This window comes from Gallinula chloropus (genome assembly GCF_964237585.1).
Source record: "Gallinula chloropus genome assembly, chromosome: 14".
Classification (NCBI taxonomy): domain Eukaryota; kingdom Metazoa; phylum Chordata; class Aves; order Gruiformes; family Rallidae; genus Gallinula; species Gallinula chloropus.
In genome coordinates, this window is record NC_140099.1 from 18,247,042 (window position 1) to 18,271,411 (window position 24,370).

Consider the following 24,370-nt stretch of genomic DNA (forward strand, 5'->3'; position numbering starts at 1 on the left):
GCCTGGACTTAAATGTCACAGTTGCTCTTGTTTTGGAGAAGACCAAACCAACTCTTAAGTCATCAACCTCAACTTTCTGGCTTGGAGCAATCTCTAAAATTTACAGTAGTTCTCAACCCATTTATACTTTAGAATGTCTTTTTCAGTTATGTGTAGCAACAGGTAGACCCTTAGGAGTGTAATTAATGGTGTCATGTCAGTTTATAATATGTAAGGGTCTCTCTTATCATAGGTAACCACCCAAGCCACAGAAATATGTGCTACCTTTATTTTTGCCACCTGGTAATCTGGCCCAACATAAAAGCTTTCTTTACCACATAAGATCTAGAATATGTTATACAGTATATTCCTCATTATTAAGATTTTATTAAAACACACTGGCTGGTACATATTGCAAGCAAGTTCTTTTTGTCAGCAATCTTTTGAGAGCCAAACACTGAAGGCTTTTAGTCCATATATTAAATATACAGTTTACAGTAGGATTTTTGTCCAATTTAGGATTTACCTAGGACTTCAAGGAGATTAGAAGATATAAACACTTAGATTTAACATTAATCTTTTGCTCTATCCTCTTCATAAGCAAAGTTATAGAATAAAAACTGAAAAAAACTGCATAATTGAATTGCTTTACTAACTGCCACTTCAAAAAAACCTGTAACTCAAATCAAACATCAGCATTTTTAACAAAAAGAAACCTTGCTGCTGAATCATTCCCATCCACCAACAAATGCATTCATGAATAAATTGTGAAAATTTGGAATGGTACAAAAAAGAACACACCATATAGTAATGGAATGACACTGCACACAACAGCAAATCATGCCCCATCACACAAATGACTAAATCTTACCTTCTTCTGACATATAGCAGAAATTTCAGCTGTAAGGGGAAGGCATACAAAACATCAACACAGAATGACAATGCTTCTATTTTACTATGGCAGCCATGGGAAAATGAACCTGCTGCAAGGAAGACTCTGAGGCTAAACTTGTGTTTCCAGATATTACTGAAACCTCTAAGCCTGTTGGACCACTTGGGGTGGGACACTGAACACTTAGGTCTACTGAAACGAAAGAACAGCTTTTGTGCATTGTGCAGTGTGCTCTGCATCCCAACCACTTTCGAAGCTTATACTCCAGACTAATAAAAGTACACCTGTAGGCACACTGCTGTGGCATGCTGCAGGAGACATGGCTCAGATGTGCCTACAGTGCCTGTGAAAGCTCACAGGATGAACAATTAGTGAATATGGGTGAACAGTGTAGAAGCAGCCATCATCTCTGTAGCAGAACGTTTCCAAATTCAACTTGCAAGCAGTAGCTATTCAGTCTGTGTACCTGGCCACATCTGATGCTGTAAGCATATGTGGCTGAGTAAAAAGTACTTCCCTTAAGTAAATAAAATATTCTTAATCTGGATTAGATTTCAGTTAAAAGGAGACAGGAAAAAAAACACTCCACTACCTAGGAATTGTGAGTTTGCAAGACAAAGAGGGAGGGTCTTTGTTCTGTCCTTGAAACAGTTATTTTAGAGAACATGTGACTGTCCCTGTAAAGCCAAGAAATTCTGATAAGTCTGTCAAAAAGCTTTGTCTGCATACTCGTAGATGAAAGAGTATCAAACTCTCTCTGGTAGATAGAAGAATAGCAGTCTCTCTCACTGGCCAACAAAGGAGAATGGTTGGATCAATGACTGGATCATTGAAAAACAACTTACATCTTTTTCTGACGTCCTTTACAACCGTCTCTTCACACAACAGACTTTCAGAAGCTTTAAGAGCTTTTGAATCACACCCAGGCTACCAGAAGAACTGGTCCCTTTTTCTGGACACTGGTGTGGGACACAAGTATTTTTTAAAAACTTGGCCCCACCTGTGGACACTCCACAATTTGAAAATCTGTTTGATTGTCTGTTTCCTCACAGAGAAAGAGTTACTTCAGATAGAGGATTAGTCAGTTTTTCTTGGTACTTTAAGGACATTAAGCAGCATTAAGTACAAGCCACTTCATAATTCTATAATGTTCATTTAGAATACAATGCAGCATTTCAAGTAATATAGCATGCAGAAATATCAATAAGCATAGGTTTGTACTATTACAAATACTTTGTACCTACCCGTAAAGTATCTCTTACCTTGTGGTAGAAGTACATCAATCAACCATTCACTATGATCCCTATAAAAATTATATATCTAATTAGCTCTCCAGTTTTTATTTATACATGCATTTAATTTTGCAGAGAGGAAATTTATCTAAATTAATGTGGTAGGACTGACATTATTCTGAAGCTTTTTTTTTTTTACAAATGTAGTTCTATATTCACTGCAGGCTGCTTTACATTACCTCTCTTTCTTGTGCCTGTCTTACTGCAAATTACTAATTTGCTGATGTTGGCCTACCATGTTCAAGGCTTTAAAAAAAATTACTCTAAGGCATACATTTATCAAATTAAAACAGTGTGTGCTCTCAAATCTGATGGCTAAGAAATCATAGTGAAGAATAACAGACAAACAGAAAAAAAAGTACTAGTACAGTTTTCTGTGAGTCTCCTTAGAAGCTTTGCTTCTACCAAATTCAATTACTGTTTTCTGTGGCTTTAAATCAATGACCAAGCAAAAATTTAATGTGAGTTGTCATTATTTTTCCTACAGCTGGTGCAATATAAAAGTATCTTAAACTGCACACAAAAAAATCATTAAGGTTCTGAATTATGTGTAACCTTGTGCATTTGCACTAGTGATTGGAACTCCCTATAAGTACTAGTAGATCTTATGAAGTAATGCAAATAAAAGAGATATTTAAAAAATTAAAATGAATGTTAAAAATGACAAAAGAAAAAGTGATGTTAATTCATCTCAGGCTATATTCCTTCCAGGTACCGGACAAGCCTGGACCAATTTCAATTCTTTCCTCTGCTGCTTCACAGTATACCTAAGAGAATAATCTGAAACATATGTCACAGCAAAGTAATGACATCTCTGTTAAGAGCTTTTACTGTAATGTCCTGCTTTCACTGACAACTAAAAGATGAGGAGAAAAAACATGAAAAGCTTGTACATTAGAAAAGTTCCTCCATCAGTCACTGCATCCCACACTATCTACTCATTCAGAGATCCTAACTTTGAAACTCACTACTGGTTCAAGCTAGATGTAAGTGCCTATCATGGCATATGTTTCCATAGTCCTTATTCATGCTGAGTAGCAGTGTGCTCCATACATTTCAACAAAGTTATCTATATAAATTACACGCTAATTTATAATACAGAGTTCTGAACTCTAATTATCTGATCATTTCCCAGCTCTTAGTATACCTACCCTGCAATTCTCTGGCTACATTCTTCACAAAGATATAGAGGAGGTGGCTTATCACCCAAAGCTACAGACAAGGATGGGTCAATGCACATCTGAAACACAGAGAAGAAAAAGAATTACCACATCTGTTCACTGAAGTTCACTGAGAAAGTTCAACACATTAATGCTAGGACATACAGTATAGCACAGCTCTGATACATGTTAAGAGCATTCAGTATTGTGAAAGATGGACCCAGCATCTGGCACTACAGGATCTCAAATTATTTCTAACAGAGAGATGTAACTGAAAACGAGAGCCGATGGGAAGAGAACAGGACATATTTCAATATGAGTATTACCAGTCTCCAAAAGACAAGTGTATCTTGTATTACACATTTACCCTGCATAGTTACAACAGTCTTACTTCCCCCTCCTGCCCCACCCCCCCTAGAGATGGTCATTTTGGGAAGTCATTGCTTCAGACAAGGTAATGTAAAAGTCTAGATTTTTCTCTCTCAGTAACACCTCTTCCAGAAAAATCTAATTTTCAGTCAGCATGATTGTTACATGTACAGAACAATTCCACTGACAAAAAGAAAAAGACAGCACAGGGCCTAACTCTGTCTGGCATTAGCTTTTCTCCTTCCACATTACCAGGTGCATACACATTTGTTTAAGTGTTTTGTACTATTTAAGGAAAAGCAGAATACTGACTTATGAGATCAGTGTCACAGTTATGCCCTATCTGTATCATAGCCTGTGTAAAAGGCTCACTGAAGAACTGTTTGACTAATATTAATTATATCAGTATATTAATTGGTGCCAGGAAAAATTGCTCTATCTATCTACATACTTAACTAGATACTAATCTAATTAGTACACCTAACTGTAATATGCCCTGGACATGGTGTGCTGTTCTTGCCTCTGCCATCAAACTGTGCTATGATCCCAGTGAAGCCATTTTATTTTCATACCATTCATGTCAACAGGAAAGTTCTGTTTTACCTCCCTCAACGATGACTTCTTGCTTTCACAAGAAGCAAGTGAAGCTTTGCTGCTGTTTGCTTTAGGACACATTCCAAGCAAAGGATCACACTCAGAGTATGTGCATTGTACAACCTCAGTGAAGACACCAAGGTGAATGTAACTATGCAATTGACATGTTTCCTATCTATAGCAATATTTGTGAACATATTTACACATATCTACATATTCATTGGCATGGACTATCCAGGAGCCAGTTTAAAATTTTATAAAGTCCTCTGGACCCCTCATTATGTTTAATAGCAAGACTTGGCCCATAGAAGTTTGAGGAAACATCCCATTTTGCTTTAGGCATCCAAACATATTCACAAAGTTTTCTGACTCCCTTGGTCTCAACAGGCTTTGCTGCTGTTCCCTTAGCTCCTGCTCTTGGTCACCTGCACACAACCAGAGTGTACAGCTGGGATCAAAGTGTAACCTCCCATCCCCCAGACAGTTGGGTTTGACCCCTGAATAAATGGCAATACCTTCACAGCTGGCTTGTTAATCGCATTGTGGCATTCAATGTGCTGGCAATGAATAGGATTCCAGGCTGCAAAACCAAACACAGCAGATTATAAACGGGGAAAATGTATTTAAATTCTTTGTGTCTAATGGCATCAGTTAAGAACAAGATCCTATTGTACTAAGTACTGCATAAATATGAGAGAAGACCTAGCCATTCTTCAAGAAGCCTAATGATTCCAATAAGCAACCTAGAATATGGATGCCTACTGACTTCTTTGCGATATAATTGTGAAATGAACCATGAACTCAGTGAGAAATGCAAAAATCAAAATGCAGGCAAGCCTGCTGTAGACCCTTCCTGATCTCACCAACACCTTTATCCTTCCACTCCTGGAGTAGGATGGTAGGAGTAGCTCAGTAAATTCAGTAACATTCCCAGGGAAACTGAAAAACAGTGCAGCTGCAGAAGGAATCTTAGGTTTGTAATGCCAAGAAGTAAACAACAAAACTATGTTTGAGTGGCATCACTTGGATGCTATGAGGGATGCCCCCAGGTCATATGCAATGCAACTGCAAGTAATATTCATCCCATCTGGGGACACATTAACTGAAAATTTATACACAGATTATATACAGAGATTTTTATATAGATTATACATATAGATTTATAAACAATTCCAGTCTATCCAGTGCTCAGATGAAATAGCATGCTTAGTTGACAGATCTGTAAAGGAGACTGACCTTTAAAGTTGAGAAAGCTATCAGCCCTTCAAGGGAAGGTTTTAGAACAGATCAGACAAACGCATATCAGGAACACTCAGAAGGTACTTGAGTTGGTCTAGGGTGACTTCTAATGTCTCTTCCAGTAATTTTATTTTTATTATTTAAAATATCACATGGCCCAGAAATTTCAGAAGGTAACAAAACATATCCCATATGACAGATTATTTCAAAGAGTTTGAGACAGGAGAGTCATGAACTGCTGCTAGACAGTCCCCACTGTAGAAGCACAACTCTGTCAGTATCACTAGGGAGTCTGGTGGACAGAGGACATTGTACCATCCACCAACTCAGCTCCAGCTGCATTGCTGACTTTTGTTTCTCATTTTCACCATGGAGTCAATCTTGAGAATTTATCCATTATACTGACTGCACCTGACATCACCTGACTTTTTTTGACAATAACAGGCAGATAAGGAGTCTTAGTAACAGCAGCACTGACAGCAGCAGGCACAACAAAAGCAATCAAAGCACTAACTGAAAGGAACATAAGCCAGAGCCCTTGTGAGGCCAAGAAAGGGGTTTCACAGACCATTTGGAAATCCCTAGATTTTGCTTCTCCTGTTCTGGTTGAGTTAGTATCAGGAGAAACACGATATATTTACTAGTCACGATCACAGGTTTTATTTTTCATAACTGTTTTTGAAAATACAGAGAAACAGATATTGTATATACTTAATATTTATTATACACTTAATGAAAGCATCAACCTATCAAACAAAAGATGTAACAATAATCTTAGGACTGTAAACACGTGACATCACACACTTCTGACCATGCCCATTATATTTATTTCGACCTTCACAAAACCAGCTGCACTGACCTGTGTACTGCAGTCCTCTGTACTCACTGATTGCCCCAGGGGGCTTTAAATTGGGCCAATAATGAAATAACATTTGTACAGCTGGAGGTTTAACTTGAGATGGTCCATAGGCTATCACATACAGCAAATCCTAAGGAAAGACACAAAGTGTTTATCTTGTAAGGTAACAACACACAATTCAGCATCTATTACTTGTGTTCAAAGATACCCAAACACACAAAATACACACATTTCACGCCCTACCAGACCTCCTTGTTACGCTCTTACAAGTAGATTAGAAGACCAACTTCAACAACACGTTCACAATTGGCTTCTGAGTTTGATCGGAGCACCCAACAGCTACCACCCCCCCAGCTCAGTATAGTAATATATGGCAAATGAAGCTTCTCTCTAACTGTGGAGCAAAGAGGTGTGGTGTAGATAAAAAGCTGGATCCTGATCAGATTCAGGCTAAAGACACTACTCACAAAGAGTCCTCACAAAAATTCAGTCCTACATGAACTGAGAAGACGGTTCGTTATTAAAATCTCTGCTAATTGGAGCTGCAGCCACATAGTATTTAGGAAATGGAGCTCTGTTCCACAAAACATGGAGCTGCTTTTATAAACCAAAAAATCAAAGGCACTTTCCTTTCCATAATCCAGAAGGAAGATTGGATATAAAGATCATTTGTAACTTCCTGGCACAAAGCCAGTTCATTTTTCAAGCCATCTGGTTTTCATTACTATCCAAATACAGTCGTTTCCACAAAGTGTATATCATCTTAAACTTACTTTCCATACTTCTTGCTTATATTTCATGAGGCATTCCAATAATTGGCAGTGATACACTGAGAGAGAAAAGACAGTATAGACATAAAACTGAAACAGAAACTTGAGTTACAGAAGAGACACAAATAGCTGATTGGTTTTGATTTGTCTGTCCAAAACTCTACATTGTTTAATTACTTTTTGTTTGGAAGGGTTTGCTGAAGAATCATTGCTCTGTGAGTCAGCACAAAGGATTAGAAATTAAGCATTAGTAACCTCTTTGTGTCAAGGTATGCAGTAAGGATATTATGAGTGTACAGCTTTTTGCACAGCAAGAGAGATCTTTTTCAAACACACCTAGTTTAAGAATACCTGCTAATTCACTTAAACTTTATCCCTCAGGCACAATGCAAAGCAGTAAATGAGTATCTTGTCGTTCATCTTGAGGCAGTAATGGAAATCACACATAATAATACATTATTTGTGTGCATACCAAAGGCCAGGGGAGCCACACTCCATCAAACAAATGTGAGTGCCAAATGGGCTGCTTTACACATTTGATTTCCCCAAAACCACAGGGCAACATTTTTCTCAAATGGATGGGACACAGAATTCACAAACAAAACCAGAATATTTCAGGGGAAAAAAAACCTAACATAGGCCAGTAGCTTTTAAAAATGTTGTCTGGTTTTATTTATCTCTGACCTACATTAGTATGATGTGACACTTCTCTCACACATACTGCAGTGTGGGATTGCTCCACACACACCATCCACATAAAATGGGAAATAGTTGACTTGTGCAAAGTAACAGCTCCCTTATGTTAAATTTTGTTCCCATTTGGCTATGTGATCCCACTGATGTAACTGGGACTCTGCCACAATGAGACAGAATGGCCTTGTGTTTGGATATTTATAATTCCATTTAAATTCATTCTAGTTCTGTTGATCCTGCAGCCAGCATTACTTGTCATCTTTAAAAAAAAAAACGTATCAGTTATGAAATGGGTGGGATTGAATCACAGGATAAGACAAAATGCTACTTTGAGTTTCTATGCTTGAAGTTAGAGGTGACTTCTCCCCAACACTGACACCAGCACTATTTTCTGATGCTAAGCAAGAGTAGATCAGAGTCTCCAGTCTAGGGCCAAATCCAATCTCTCCATTGCAGTAAGATCTCCTAGCTACATATTGGTTACTTTGAACATGATGCTCAGAAATTACAGTTTTGACTAAAATCACTTATTTTTCTTCCTGTGTTGGATGGTGAGAAAGATTTTTGCTATCATCTGAACTTTTATGGCTGCATTTGACATGGTTCTTCATGACTCAGAGTTCTAGGGAGAACGACACCACGTTGCATATTTACACATACCCGGGTTTGATGTGTACTGCATTGCAATCATAAGCATTGATGATGCAGATAGATTGACATGTGCTGGAACACCTTCTCTTTTTGAGGATCCCACTTGAAAGAAAAGGGGGAGGAAAAAAAGAAAACATTTTCTATTGTATAGCAAGGAAAATTAGGCAAGAATAGCATATAACTGATGCCAACTGATGCAAATAAAATTCCTAATAATGCTGCCAAGAAACCCAAAAAAACCCTGTAAACATTTTCTACTGGAGGGAGTGAAACCACTTTTCTGCTGGAAGATTACTAAGAATATGGTACTGCTTTACAGAGCACACACCTGGTTTTCCAGATCAATAAGATTTCATTCTCAGAGCTGCATTAACCACAGACAATGATCTTCTCAGGCACTCTCCTTCAGAACCCAGGGATTAGTCAAAACAATGCCACTTGTACAGTCAAGTGCACCTTGGGTTTGGGTCGTAGAAAAGGTAAGGAGGAAGTAGAAGGTAAAGAAACAAGAGGGATATGGAAAGCCTGCTGTTGAGGTATATCAATGAAGGGTTGGGGCTGGTGGTTGCTGCTGGCTCTTGGGTGTATGGCACAGATTACTTCTCAGCAAGTACATGGTATGAGTTCAAGTTACAGCTATATATCAGAAAAATTGGTACCCCTTGTTATGTGAACTGTGCTAAGATAAACAGTGGCACTGAAGTTTAGTTAAGCTGTTGTAACTTTGACTTCATACAGAAAGTAGCTAGACTTCCTTCTGGTCTCCTACAAAGTGGTTACTATTAAACGGTATACTTGGAAAAACCCTGCAGGGTGTAGGTGTTTATTTGCTGAACTATAACATGGCAATATGGCTTTGAAGCCAACCTCCTACAGAGAGATGTGGCATGTCATCTTCACATCCTCACTCACAGCACTTTCCCAAGCCTGGCTGCCAGGACCCAAATACCAAGCATTTGGGATGGAAGCACAGAACTGTAGCTACCAGTTCAGTGAGATGCTTTCATCCCCTCCATCTGGCTCTCCAGCTGCTTACACAATCTCTTGCATCCTCCCTTTTGGTTTGATTCAAAGCTGAATACTAGAGGAAAGAAAAGTTCTGCACTCAACTTGTCAAGGGGTAGATTGTTCCTGGTGGGAAAAGATTAGGCCACTAATCAAAAAACCCACTCAACTGGAAAAGAAAGAGGGAAGGGAACATGGGGCATTTTGCTCTATCTAGTACTTCTCCACATGACCTAACATTACTGTGGCTTTTTTCACTGCACTTCATTCATTCCTTTTAGAATCTCATCCACTCACGTAAGAGTCCCCAAATTATTACAGCAAGGTCTACTTGTACGGATTGAAATTGGAAAATCCTAACCTAGCAACTAAAATGTGGCCATCAGCAGAAAAACAGGACACTGTACTAGAAGCCAAATTTAAAGAGCAGCACACTAATTTCATTCAGGGATCCAACCAAAACTGTTTGAGGAAAAAGGCAGCATGACAAAGGTTGCTCCCATGCTCTATACGGATGCAATCTCTGCCAAAGGCAGTTGGAGAATAGTACCTATTTAAGTAAACCAAGGATTTGGCTCAACCAGTTCTTTTAGAGAACAGTTTTACAGATCTGAAGATAGTCAGGAAAGGGTAAATGACCTACATCAGCTGTAATTTAACAGGTAACAGCAATGGAGCATTCGGTTCTTATCCCGAAGAGGAACTATTGCACACAGTTATGAAATATATTTTGATAGTTTTCGTTCGTATACTGTTATTAACCTGTCAAAGCTAACAGAGAAAACATCATTGCAACATCTTACAAGGGACTATTTTACATGGGGAAGCTGAGGTACAGAAGAGTTAAAGGATTTCTCCAAGATCACGGACAAGTAGAGACAGAAAACGTTGGTTATAAATTTCTGTAAGATCTTAATCTCAAAAACTGGGCCATGCTTCTTTCCATGTTCTAACAGCATCTTCTGCAGGCTTAAAAGACATCAATACTGATCCCTGCACAAAGTTGTTCAGGTTTTTCCACGAAGTTCTGGAATAGAAAGGAGGAGATATTCTTGCAGAATCATAGTATAGCTGGTGCTACCAGGGATCTCTGGAGATGATCATCTTGCCCAACCCTTCAGCTCAAAGAAAGGGCAGCTAGAGCAGGTACTCAGGACCAGTTGTGTTTTGAGCATCTGCTAGGATGGAGAATCTGCAACCTTTCTGGCAAACTGTTGCAGCGTTTGATAACCCACACAGTAATTAAAACTGACTTTTAATATCGATCCTAATGCTTTCATCTGCAGAACATGGTTAAATTTCTCACTGCTACTGAAATCCTATCAAGCTTTTTATCAGGCACGTAGATGAGCAATCAGAACACACCTCAGGATTCACATTGTGCAGGGATTATGAAATTATGTAATCATCAGGCACCCTCAGGGAGGGGAAGAAAAAAGAAAGAAAGAGATAAAAAGGCAGGCACTGTCAGATTCAGTCTTAACACTAATGGATAGGAGGCATTAAAGGCAAAGTTATTTAGTACAGAACTTGAAGAGAAAATGGCCAAAAGAGGGAGAAAAAACCCCAGAAATTCTTGCCAACATCTTTACATTGGTAAGAGCCATAGAATCACAGAATGCTTTGGATTGGTAACGACCTCAAAGACCACCAAGCCCATCAAAGATCACCTAGACATCCAGATATAGTCCAAACATAAAAACTGTATGCTGCTATTTTATCTATCATGTAAGGAGCAGTTTGCCCATTGATTCTCTATTCAAAACTCCCACTGCTGACACTGAAACTTCTGAGTCTGAAAACAGTGTCTTTATTTAAATAAGTTAAATATTTAAATAAGCTTAACTTCATGAGTTAAATTAAGAATTCGCACAACAACACAGCATAATGAACACATTAAAAATATATAATTACTTCTCGTTGAAAAAGTCATGTAGAACTATTTTACAAATACACATATGTATATTGATGTCCCATTACAATTCTATGATAGATCAAACTTTGATTCCTACAGCCTAATGCTATCATAGCAGTGCACCACACTTTCTGAGACATAACAATACCAGAATGAGTTCTACTTACATATAGCCATAGGCAGGAAAGATGTGCTGAGATACTCTATAATATCCTTGTGCAGAAATGGAGGAAAGGTAGCTAGTGTTGAAATCATTGTATAGGGCAAAGTACTCAAAATATCATCATTGAGAAAAGGAAGTAAGCATGTAGTAGTGTAAAAAATGGATTGCCCAAGATCTGTTGAAAAAAATGATACAAATACAGAATCATTACCATGCAAAAATAATTATGACTACGTAAATTTTAGTTTACAGAACTAAATTCTGTAAACTAATTTTAGTTTACAGAAAAATACTACATTTAAAGTTTCCCCCTCAAAGTAATTTCTAAAGTTAATCACTATATACAAAAGACCTCACCCAGAATTTTAAGCCCCCTCCTACAATAGAGGGAAACATCTGTTTAACGGTACTCAGAGGAGTTTGGAGGGACTATAAACACTACAGCCAGTAAAATCATTGATTAAAATCAATATTGATTTTAATCATATAGTGATTAACATACAGTGGCCTGCATTTAAGCAGAGATCTTATTAGAACCAGAATTTGACACGCACTTTGGTATTGAAAGGCCTGCTTTTCCAAAAAGAATTCTAGTCTTTATCATCCATAGAAAAATGAGATTTTGATCTTAATTACCCTCAAGAAAGCTGCAAAGGGCTCCCCATACAATTGCTACAGGAAACATCACTGTGTTTTTCAAATAGCATATGATTAAACTACAGGTCTTGTTATCCTGGGAAGCCATTGAGGCAAAAAATGGCCAAGTCTTAAAAGGAAAGGGATATTCGTCAAAAAAATTCCCTATTTATCCCAATTAACTATTTTCTAACTCTTTGGAAGGATACTTAATAAGTGTGGAACATTTTAACATCCAAAGGGAAGAGACAGGTTACTGTGTATCTGGGCATTGAGGCATCTTTGTACCTTCTTCCAAACAAGGCAATGAGCTGGGGTCAGTAACGCCCTGAGAACAGTTACAGCTCTCAATGAACCCCAAGTTTGAACCTGTATGATGAGCCCAACACATCATAAGCAGGTAAAGGTTACTCGTTTTGTTACTCACACAGGCCTTCAGTTTCATCTGTACAACTAGGATTATTAAAAACTGCCTTTGAAAAGCAGAGATCTGTAGCTGTAAACCTCATGAGTCACGGCAAGAATTAAAATTAGCACTCCCTTTCAGTGGTTCTGGCAAGTCTTCTAAACAAGGTCCCAACCAGACCCACAACACTAAGGAGTAGTGTTTCTCTCTTGCACTACATATTTACCAGCTGAGCATGTAGAGCTTTGTATAACCTGATCAGAACAAGGCTCAGGACCACCTAGCGTACCAGTTGTACTTACCCAAACAACATTGATTGTTCTGATAAAAAAAAAACCACATTTCTTTTAGCCAAATGCTAAGGTGAAGGAGAAATAAACAACAAGTTGTATTGCAAAATTTAGTTCTCCATACACAGAACCATAGCAAATAGCAAGTGACCTCCCCTCACCCCAAGCATGAGCCAACCAAATTATTCCTGGCAGGTATCTGTCTAAACTGTTCTTGAAAATTTGCAAGACAGTTCTCTCTTCCTCCTGGCAATTCATCCTAGCACTTAACTTCTTTATTGTGAAATGACTTTTTTTTTTTTAATTTCCATTGCTGCAGTTTAAGCCCATAACTTCCTATCCTGATCAACTATAACCACAAATAGTTTGGTTTAGTTGTCTTTCTCCTTGCAGCAACCTTTATGTATTTGTATATTGTAATCATGCCTCCCATTTTTGTCTAAGCTAGATAAACCAAGTTCTTTCCTTTTGTCCTCACTATTCACATTTTCTAGACCTCAAATCATTCTTGTTTCTTTTTCTGGACTCCTCCCACATAGTCCATGTCTTTCTTGAAGCCTGACGGACAAGTCTGAGGCCTTGCAAAGGCTATTACAATAATAAAGAAAATGCTTTGGGCAGCTCATACACAAAACACCTGTTCACATATTGCTAGAATAATATTAATATATCAGTGACTTCTAGTCTGCCACTAATCTACTGTAACACCCAGATCTCTCTGCAGTATGCCTTCCACGGTAGTATTTCACCCATTTCGTTTCTGCCTTTGATTTCTCCCCCTTAAACATAGTACTTTACATTTCTTCTTTGAAGAGGTGTCAATACAAAATCCAATTTGCAAAGACTGTTTTGGACTGGGTACCTGTCACACGGAGGACATGCTATTCACCATCCTAGTAACTCACCAAGTACAACAATTACAATACTTGGTAACAGCAGACCTGTAAGATTCCCACTCACTGTACTCTTCCAGCTGACAAGAGCCACTGGTAATTATTCCTGGAGTGTTTTCCTCACTCAAGTAGGAACCATATGTCCCAGATTGTTTATTAGGATGTCAAGTGACACAGTAACAAAAGCCTGACAAAGGGAGGAAAACCCAGCCAGAAGAGCCATTGTGCTGCCATAAAATGAAATTACGTTTGCTCAGGGTTATTGGTTCTTAACAGGTCTCCACTGGTTGTTAATTATCACCATGCTATCTATTTAGAAAAACATTGCTTTAATAAACAAGTCCACCATTTCCAGAAACTGAAGTTAAGTCAACAATTTGCTAGGAGCCCCCCCCCCCACTTCTGCAAGATCACACTAATTCCTAGTGAGGCTTTTGATTCAAATCTCAGTTGCTGGCAGCTCAAAAGGAATTCAGCATTTAACAGAAACATCTTTCCTCTTAAAGAGTATTATCAGATTAATAACTATCTTCCTCTACTGAACTACAGGCCTAATACACCCTGATATCATGCTGAAAATTAATATTTGACTTATGTGACACAGGGAGAACACTGGGCTCCTGAATCCCAGTATGGAAAGCCACAGACTAACAAACCAGACATATAAAGAAATTGAGGGAAAACAATGTAAATACAATGCAGTTGCAAAAAAAAAAATAATAAAAAACTTGCAATTACCTAATTCAAAATATAAGAAAATACAACTTTTCTGAAAGTCAGACAGAAATTTTACTACCTGTTTACCAGAAATATTTTAAAGCCATCTCAGATCACCATTACCATGTTTTTTCTTCAATTAAATGTGCACTGTGTTCTATTTAGAGATGGACCTTCACCAAAACACTCAATCTGCATATTCGTTACAGGCCACATAGACATTTGCAAGCAGTTTGTGCCTTTTTAAGAGGGCTACCCCAAAAAGACCCGTCTGAAGACATCCCAGCTGATCCAAATTCAAAATCCAGGTTTTTTTTTAGAGCCGTCTGTACTACTTTTGTTACACACCACTGTATTTTAGTTACACACCACCAGTATATCACTAAAAATCAGACCACCTCAGAATTCAAACCCAAATGCACAATTAGCAAAAAGAACCCCCATCATTTTTTATTTAAGAAAGTCAAACCAAACACTTGGATATAAACACATCCCAGGAGATTTGAATTCCAGATCCAGGTCAGTTTAGGCCCATCTCTTCTACTGCATTTATGCATCATTCATGGATTCACAGCACTGAAGTTAAGCGTACTGGAATGGTTCAAGGGCCTGCTTACCATGTTGACCATGTTGTAGCAAGGGAACTAGATCCAGCAGTGTCACCAGTGTCACGTAAAGTCCTTGATAGTCCAAAGATGGGTAGTCTGATAACTGAGCATCACGACTTTGCTGGCCACGTTCAGATGGAGCATCTCGCAGGACGCTGTAAAGGAGGGAGCGAGTAACAGTAGGGTTGATGGAACTGACCTGTGGTCTTAGAGATGGGGTGAGTGGGAATGGCACAGGAAAAAGACACATGGTCATGGGCACTGTCAAATTGGAGGCATCTTGATTCTCCTTCTTCCCTGTGCGGGACAAAATGCTGTTGGGGGGACAAAGAAAAAAAAGAGACAACAAAGACACAAAGAACAGCACATTACATTGAAATGACACTATAAAACAAATAATAAAACACCAGATACATCCCACATAAGATGCAATCACTACCAAAACCAGTGTGTCTACAAATCTAGCAACCATTTGCTTACATACTTCAAGATAAGAGAATTAAAAATTGACATCTAGGAAAACTTCATTGCATCTCATGTGTTATCTGGTTCATAAGGAGCAAAAATATAAAAATGCATGTTTCAGTGCCCTACCCATGTTTCACAGTTAAGAAAAATTCTGAGAATTACGAGTGTTTGCTGTGGAAAATTAACTGTGTCAAAATAGGCTGGTATTTTGCTCCGAGATTTTGAGAGATTTCTTCCCCCCACCCCCCTGCCCCCCACAATCTTTTGAACCAACTGACTGAAAACATGCAAAATATAGGTGTGGCACTTGCAGAAACATGTTTTAGCAAAGAATAAACATGTGTGTTTGTTAAGATAGTCTTAATAATCACATGTTTATTGCATTAAAATAATGTCTGTATGTATTTTATGATACTGTTTCATGACCACTCACTCAGTATCATTTGAGATAATGAAGTTTAAAACAGGCACATGGATTTAGAAATAATATAATATTTCTAAAATGTTAACTAAACTACATTTGTAAAAGTTATAAAATAATATATAGTAGATGGTCTTTAGCATATGTTTGTGAGCTAATGATAATGGTTGTTTATGTGTGTTTTTAATTTTGCCCATGTTTAGGGAGGAAACATTTTACTTTACGAATACAAACACTTCTTGTGTAAATAATTACCTTCAAAAATCTAAGGGCTAAGCAAGCAAGACCAATTATGTAACTGCAGATCAGACAGTATGTTACCATACATTCCTGCTGTTACTTACGTTATTATTCAACAAAACTCACTACAAACTAAAGGAGAGATAATTTCAAAAAATAAAAAGGATTTAGTGGGAATCAAAATAGAGTCTATACGTCAACCAGCTTGTTAGGTCTTTTTAAGAATGTTGTAAACATGTTAATCTGATTTATTTTTAAAAAAACTATTTTAAATAGAAATAAATTGTCACTTAAGCAGTGTTATATTTTAGTTATCAGGCAATTATAGGGTTAGTTCATAGTCTTCATATGTGCCTATAAAATATAATACACATTTTAAATATATTAAACCACACACAATGCTTTTTCTTTTTTTTTTCCTCTTTTTTTTTTGAAAGCATGTTTTGCACCTCTCAGTGTTTGGGATTTCCAAAAGCAGTTGCTGTTGGTTTAACTCTATTCCCAAAGTCAGAGTTAAAATTTATACAAGACAAGTCAGTAGCATTAAAATTTCCACTGACTAATGAAGAGTAGAGTTATAGCAAGAGGGAGCACTTCTAGAAACCTCTGTCCTCTTTAACAGTACAGAAATCCCTATCATATAATCACCTTAGCACAGACATATCCTACCTCATAAGTCAATTCAACAATTTATACAAGCTAGCTAAACTCTTGCTAAGGTGCTTGTAAGAGAAGATGTCATTCATTTGCCTTACATACAAAACACTTTTACAAGTACAGTTCTATGCCAAGCAGCTATTATTACATCACACTTGCAGAAAGAGATGATACAGTCTGTTTAAGAAACTACATACTTTTCTTTTTTACTTTTTTTGTCTTACATGTTTGGCAGATTGTTTTGGTTTCTGTTACCCAATGTCCAGTACAAGAAATGTGGTGACTTATGAAAGTGTTTATGAAATCATATCAGAAATTCATCTACGATCTAGTATGACTTTAAAAACAAATGATCAGAGTGCTGATTCCTTTTAATTTGCTTGATGTTCATTTGCTGTACTTTGCAGCTCATGTTCAGAGATATGAAGGTACTAAATTATGTTCCTCCCCTGTCTACCAACAGATGATATCAATTACCCATCCCTTCACTTGCCAACACATCACTACACACAATTATTTCCAGGAAGGATATTACTGTATTAATATTTCCTTTGGAAAGTGTAAGGCAGTGATGGAAAGCTTAGACTATAGGCTTCCTTTCCTTTGAACATGGAGCTAGAGCCCATCTATGGGTTAGAGGCCAAAGAACAGTCTTGTATCTTGCTCGGGGCATCTTTCTGTTCACTTCAGGAACAGTGATGAGACTGTACCTACATCGCATGCAAAATTTATAAAGAAAAAAATCCCTCAACTTTCAGACCCAGGCTCTTCTCTGATCTGTATGCTTTAAAAGCAATAAACAGAAGAGTCAAAATTGAAAACCTAGGAAGTCCCCTAAGACCAAGATACAACAATTGCGGTTTGCTCCTGTTTCTTGTTCAAAGCAGGTACTGAGAACTTGGGAGTGTCTGTACATCATCACTCCACACTGAACTTGCTCCATGACAAGTGACAAAGCTACCAGGGCTTGTTTCAGATTTTTATATCTCTGCTGCTATCCCAAAATTACTGCCTTCCAGGAAAGTTTTCCTAAAATGGCTGCAAGGATGTTGCATCTTGCAGAAAAACAAGCTTGACCATTAATTAGCCACAGGGCATTTAGAACTATTCCTGATGTAAAACATTTTACTTAGAAATACATATGGAGAATTTTCTCCAAGGAAATGTGAAAGAATGAGCTGTGCTGCAAGATGTTCATTCAGTCTTAGATCATTCCTCAAATGAGGGAGAAAACACTGAAAATGAGCAGGGCATGAAACAAATTCATGCTGTAATGCAAAGAAATGCTTTTGCCCAAAGAGAAAATTAAGGAAGAACTAAATGAATCAATGTGCTATGCATTGTGTATGGTGACTTTATGTGATGTTTGTTCATAGAAATAAGGAATTTAATTTTTTCAGCCATTCCACATCTGTTTCCCCCACCCCTGAGCTTGTGATTTACGGAGGCCATGTACAGAGCAAAGGAGCAAAGGAACCCCTTGCGCAGTCCAACTACAGCTACCAGAATGACACCAGGTCTGAATGTGATCTAAACCAGTGGGCACATCCCACTGGTAAGAACACAGTCAACACGTCTATACCATGGAAAGGTAAAAATCTAATAAACTGTGAAACCCAATTATCATATGGAATTTCTCTAACCCCTATTCCTCCATTGTTCCTTTGACTACGTATGTTCTTCACCAAACGTTTATCCTAAAAAACTCAGCTGCAAAGAGAATACACATCAAACTGGGAAATACTAAGTTATTCTAAAATAGTAGATGATCAAAAGCAAACTATTCTGAAGATCAGACCCAAAATCTCCAGAAATCATTGGGCTTTTTTTGCTACTCTTTGATCAGTATTCTCTTAGCAGCCCAAATTCATTGCATATGCTCCATCTCAAACTAGAAAGATGATTCTCCATCATGTACTTTTATCGTTGATGTTAAACCTTGCACAATGGAGTCTCAGTGTAGGAGGCAGAAAGAAGATTCAGCATGCAACATATTCAAAGAAATTTCTGAACATGCTCTTCAGAAAGGTTCTTAACCAGTCTGTTTAGTTTTTGGGTAAATCTTGCAGATATCTGCACACTGTGGGTGGGAGTTTCCTTCTTTCCATCTGCCACACTAAATACAGGGTGTGTTTTGTTTTGCTTTTTTAATCCAGCTTCTTTCTTAGTATCAGCAAATGTATAAACTTGTATTGGTTCAACCATAGCACTCAGGCTTTGACCCACAGTTCAAATTTCTCAGTTACAGGTATTCAGAATGCGAATTTGACCTTGCTGAGTATCAGAACCCAGTCCAATAAATTTAGATCCAAGTTTTGGCTTCAATTTCTGGTGCCCATTTAGCACTGAGGCTGATCAGATCCCAGACCATAAAGGCCAAAGCCATTTGCATAGAGCTGCATTTCAGAGCCCAGTATCATTTCTGCCCCACGACGTTCAGCATTAATCAACAAGAGGATTTTGGTTCAGTCCCATTCTGCCTGAAATATGAAGTAAAGACATGGAGTTGCTCAATTGTGCAATTGTTGCCCTGACTTCTGATCTGCCCTTATACTTGGTAAATACAAAGCTTTTTCAGTAAGCCCAGAAACATCACTGCTCATGGAGCATAAAGAATGACACAAGATGTGTCAGCTATACTGCTTAGAAAGATGAAGATAACAGAGAGATATGAAGACACTTTCTTTAAGCAGCAGACTCTAAATCCATCCTGTACCTTTGGCCCTAAGAGAAATGGATCTCATTATAGCACTTGGTAGTTATGGCTAAGAGAGAAAAATCTCCAGAATCAAGTCCAGCTTTCTTGCTTTAAGAGCTTAAAGGCTCAAAGCATTTAAGCAGAGCCTGCTCTGTCATACAGAACCTTACTTAAATGTGATTTAAATGTGTGTATTGTGCAAATAATTCATAAAAACAGCCTGATGTGGGAACAGAGACACATTTCAGAGGTATCTTCAGTGACTCTTGGAACAATTTTTTCTCCCACTGCTGCAATATAATGAGACAAAATTTAATTTATTAATCTTTAAAAAAATGCCCTACTGGTTGCCATTTCCTCAACACTCTAAATGATGAGGGAAACAAATTTCATAGTGGTTACACAATACTTCTCTTGAAATTTTCAAAACAGGTTTTTAAGTTTGCAGTGAACAGGTGTTCCACTGATAATGAGTATTTCTGTCTGTATTTTTTCTTCTTAAAAACAAGGTCAAGAATTTTGATACACCCCATGTGATTTAAATTAATGTTACAATGAACTGCAGTCATTCTTTGAAGTTTAAATTCTTGCTTCTTGCCTTGTCTACATCACATGGGCATGTGTACAAATATATGGGCTAATGGTATTTTTTTTAATGTTTCTTCATCAAATACGGCAAATGGCTGTATTTCAAACTACTTTTTGGCAGCAGGGACAATCTTTCCAGCTATAAATCAGCAAGCTATGCACAGAAATGCAGCCTTAACTGCATCTTTCTGGATGTGGGAACTAGTCCAGCCAAACCCTGAGCAGACAAAATCACCTCTGCACTGTCAACAGCAATTTTAAAAGCAATTTGAAAATATGAATCCATTAGGTAGCGCTGTGGAATATGTATCATTCCTAGTGAAGCCTCACAATTTTTCATGTCTTTTTATCAAGACAAGAAGTAGTGTTTTCTATTCAATACACATTCTGTAATTATATGCCACTTAGTACTATCTATTATTACTAAAAATTGGACTAAATCAAGACCCTGGGTCAGAATAATCCTGACCTGTTGGCATCCAAATCCAGATCTGTACACAAACTTTGTAGCTAATCACATTGTTATAAGGGACTGAATCAGAACCCAAACCTGACAGCCAGCTGAACTATGGCACAGAAAGAACCTGGTTCTGCTTGTCTGGCTCTTTGCTCTAGCATCTGGAGGCACCAAGGCTGTCAACGAGGTCATAAGTATACACATCTAAAACTCTAGGTCACCAACTCCTTGCTTCTCAAGTTCAGCATGCTTGAGCACACATCTAAGTCTTAGGAGGGCCAAGCAAATGTGTAATCAACCAAGTTTATTTTAGAATCAGCCACTCAATAAGCAGCTCAACTGGGCAAATTGGGCAACAGCCACTGAAGAGATTAATTCATACCAATCCTTTCTTAAATTATGCTCTAACTCTTTTTGGCTGAGCATTGACCCATTCAATCTTGGAAGCAATTTAAAGTCAATTAATACCACCTACAACTCTTTAGCTCTTTTTTTCTTCAAGAGCATTAGTTAAAACTTACCTCAATAATGTCTGAGAAAAGTATTTCAGAGTATTTGCAATGTCAGTTCCAGAGGGCACAGGGTAGATGTTGTGGAGAACCCGGTTGTGGTATTCCTGAAGGTAACGGATTTTGGAAGCAACTAGATAAAAGACAAAAAAAAAACAAACACAAAAAAAAATTTTTTAGGTTTTCTACAGACTTGGACAGAATTACTCTTCCTACCATTTCTGGTTTTTTTTTTTTAATTTAAGAACTGTAAAAAAAAAAGCAAAGCCTCTATTTTCCTTCTATCTTGACTGAATAGTGTGAACTCTCCAGTGCAAGAGTTCCAAGGAGAAAGCACAGAAGTTAATGTCTGCACATGTATTACACCAATTTTGTCCTATCAAACTAAAAAAACAAACCAAAACAAAATCAACCTGCACTACTTCTGTGTCTCCAAGGATCTCAAGACTCATTTATAATGAATGAGTCATTGGATCACAGGAGTTTCGTGTGAGATGGATAAATATTTCTATGAACAGAGATATAAGCTAAGACAGAGAGAGCTTATGTGATTTACTTTAGGCCATGCTTGTACTTTATGCAATGAACTAAAGATACAAAAAATCTGTGCTGTTTAAGTGTGTTAGGAAGTCAGATCCAGCAGGTGAGGGGGTTTCAAAAAGCAGCAGGAGCCCTGCAACTTCCCTGAAACCATGTTTTATTTGCTTTGGGTTTATTTTCTAATAGAGATCCTTGCTCAGTGTTGGAAAAAAAGTGATTACCCACCACAGCTGTGATGCTTTACATTGCCTGTGTGGCACAAGACAGCCTCATGCAGAGACAACTAAGCACACACCCAACTCTTTTTTGCTCTGCTCACACTAATCAGCTCTGCTGAGAAACAGAGTATGTTGGCTAGAGGAGAGGGCTGCACCAGCTCAACTGCACCTCCAGCCAGACTCGTGAACCTTAACATTTCTTCATGGCATCACTCTCTGCAGACAGAGCCTCAGCAAAGCAGAGCTGGCTGGGAACTCTTAATCATGTCAAAAGAGCACCAAGACTGTGGAACAGTTTAAAAGAAAGATGCTTCTGAATGACTTCAGCCCTTAAAATATGGATTATGACAGTCTCACTGCACCAGGATATTCCTTGTTCCCCTACAGAGCTCTCAGTGGGGAAGGCAGCAAGTGTCAGTACTTTGTTTTATTCTCATTGTCAAAAGGCATTTATTAAAGTACTAATATCTGGGTGCCATCCCTGTGCCTCTCACTGCTGCTGTATCTGAACATTTTAGAGTATTCAGATTTTTTTCTGTATCATTGACAAGTTGAATGAGAAGTGGTGACTTTGTATGCATATTACAGAAAAATACTGAAGGGCAGACACCAGAAGTGTCTGCAACTGCTGTTGGAGGCTCAGCTTGAGATGCTGAGAGCCATTTTGCCAGAATAGATAGCAATATGTACTGGACTTTCACATCCAGTAAACAAAAGCATCTGTGTGTGCTCAGTCACACTACAAATGAAGTCTGACGATTTCCAGTCAGTTATCCATACACAAAGTGATAAACACTGAAATAATCATCAAGCAAAGAATATTTTTTGCTTGAATTGCATAACAAGAAACCCAATCTTCCAGCACTCAGCTGCCTTCATCATGATTATCCTTTCTCCTGTTTCCTGCTATATTGACCATAGCCCCCCAACTTCTGCACCAAGCGAAGCTTCTACAGACAGAAGTCTCCCTCACAACATCCCCCTTCAACACAAGGAGAAAGGCCATAGTATGGCTGAACAGGACTGGAATCTATGGGAAAACAGCAATTAAAAATATCATTAGGGACACCTCCAGAATATATATGCAAAAGTAATAAACTAAGGAAATTCAATTATATTTCCTCAGTTTTGAGTGGTTTATTTCACAAATTTATTTGAAGGTGATGTTAATGGACAATTAAAATCAACCACTATTTTTCTCTCCCACAAACAACTGAAAACTGAAAAATGCCTGTCACAAGGGCTCAGGCTGCCTCGGTGTAGCTAGGAGCAAGATCAGAGCCTTTCAGGCTACCAGACAGGCTGGTGGCACATGAATTGTGCTCTGCTGTAGGTTAACCCTGTCTCTCTGAGACCTGCCATAACTTGTTTCCTACACACCCCCAAAATCACTGGGGTAGTAACATTTGGTCATAATGCGATTTGCTCCAGGTTACTGATGTTTATTTTAGCAGTCCAAGACCTATTTTCCCCTCCTGGTCCCACATCCCACTCTTTCTGCCCACTTCAGTCTCAAGTATGCCAGTCAGTTTACCAGATTACTTAAAGATAGTCTCTACTAGACCCCTATAAAAACTAACATAGATTAGGTTAGAGTAAGAAAGGAAATACTTCATAAACATATATTGTGATGCTACTTCCTCTTGCCAGTGGAGAAAAAAAAGTAAGAGTGTGAGGCCAGGCATGTTTGCAAAAAGAAAAAAAAAAACAGGCCACATTTCACAGTGCCCAACAAAGAACATTTCACAGCAAGATGCACAGCTTACTGTGACTGCCATGGTTCGCTGTCAGGTATCTGTAAGTGAATCAGAGTAACAAAATGCCAAAGATGATGTCAGAATTTAGGTCTAGATGTATTTCAGAGAGCTGCCTGCCTCTCCACAGCTACTTTAAAAGGAAAATCTATTTCTGTTAATCAGCATTGTCATGCACTTGTACCAGGCAAAACCCCATTTATAAATGGTGTTTATTTATAAAGCAGAAAGAGTAACAATTAGCTTTAGCCTAAAGGTTTTAAACCTCCCCTCTTAGTTCTGTTTTCCAGACCACTAACAATTTCAGCACAACCTCCCAGAACAAAAAAAAACCTTCTGAAAGCATCAGAGCAAAACTTTGCCAGCTTTCAAGATACAGAAGTATGTGAAATACCAAATTTTCTGAGTTTCTGAGGATCCAGAAGTAAAGTGATGTCACTCTGTGGAAGTACTCAGCCATTATCATAGGACTGGCGCATAAAACAAATTTTTAAAAGAAAAAAGAAAAAAAGTTATTCCATGCTGCTTTGCTGAGCATCTCTCTAGGATCTACACAGACCTAACTAAGCTCCCTAGCCCCCTTGTAAGCACTGACTGAACCAAGAGTTAGAAGTCTTTAAAGACAGTCTGGGTTGTTCCGCTGTCCTGGAGAACAGAGCAGGCATCAGGCATTCCCAGGACATTACTTA

At 38.1% G+C, this 24,370-nt stretch overlaps 1 protein-coding gene across 3 annotated transcripts in view; it reads right to left on the reverse strand.

Moving 5' to 3' along the window:
* Positions 1–24,370, reverse strand: part of UNC79 (unc-79 homolog, NALCN channel complex subunit) — a gene marked incomplete at both ends in the record, with an annotated part of 109,512 nt that overhangs the window by 82,840 nt on the left and 2,302 nt on the right. For 2 of the 3 annotated variants that reach the window (XM_084270580.1, XM_084270579.1), the window contains 10 exons: positions 851–879; positions 2,134–2,174; positions 3,315–3,403; positions 4,802–4,866; positions 6,385–6,514; positions 7,158–7,213; positions 8,508–8,600; positions 11,586–11,756; positions 15,141–15,445; positions 21,182–21,302. In XM_084270580.1, the coding sequence (XP_084126706.1) occupies positions 851–879; positions 2,134–2,174; positions 3,315–3,403; positions 4,802–4,866; positions 6,385–6,514; positions 7,158–7,213; positions 8,508–8,600; positions 11,586–11,756; positions 15,141–15,445; positions 21,182–21,302 (1,100 nt within the window). Of the gene's footprint in view, positions 1–850; positions 880–2,133; positions 2,175–3,314; positions 3,404–4,801; positions 4,867–6,384; positions 6,515–7,157; positions 7,214–8,507; positions 8,601–11,585; positions 11,757–15,140; positions 15,446–21,181; positions 21,303–24,370 lie in introns of those variants that run through there. The other variant, XM_084270581.1, reaches the window with a different exon arrangement.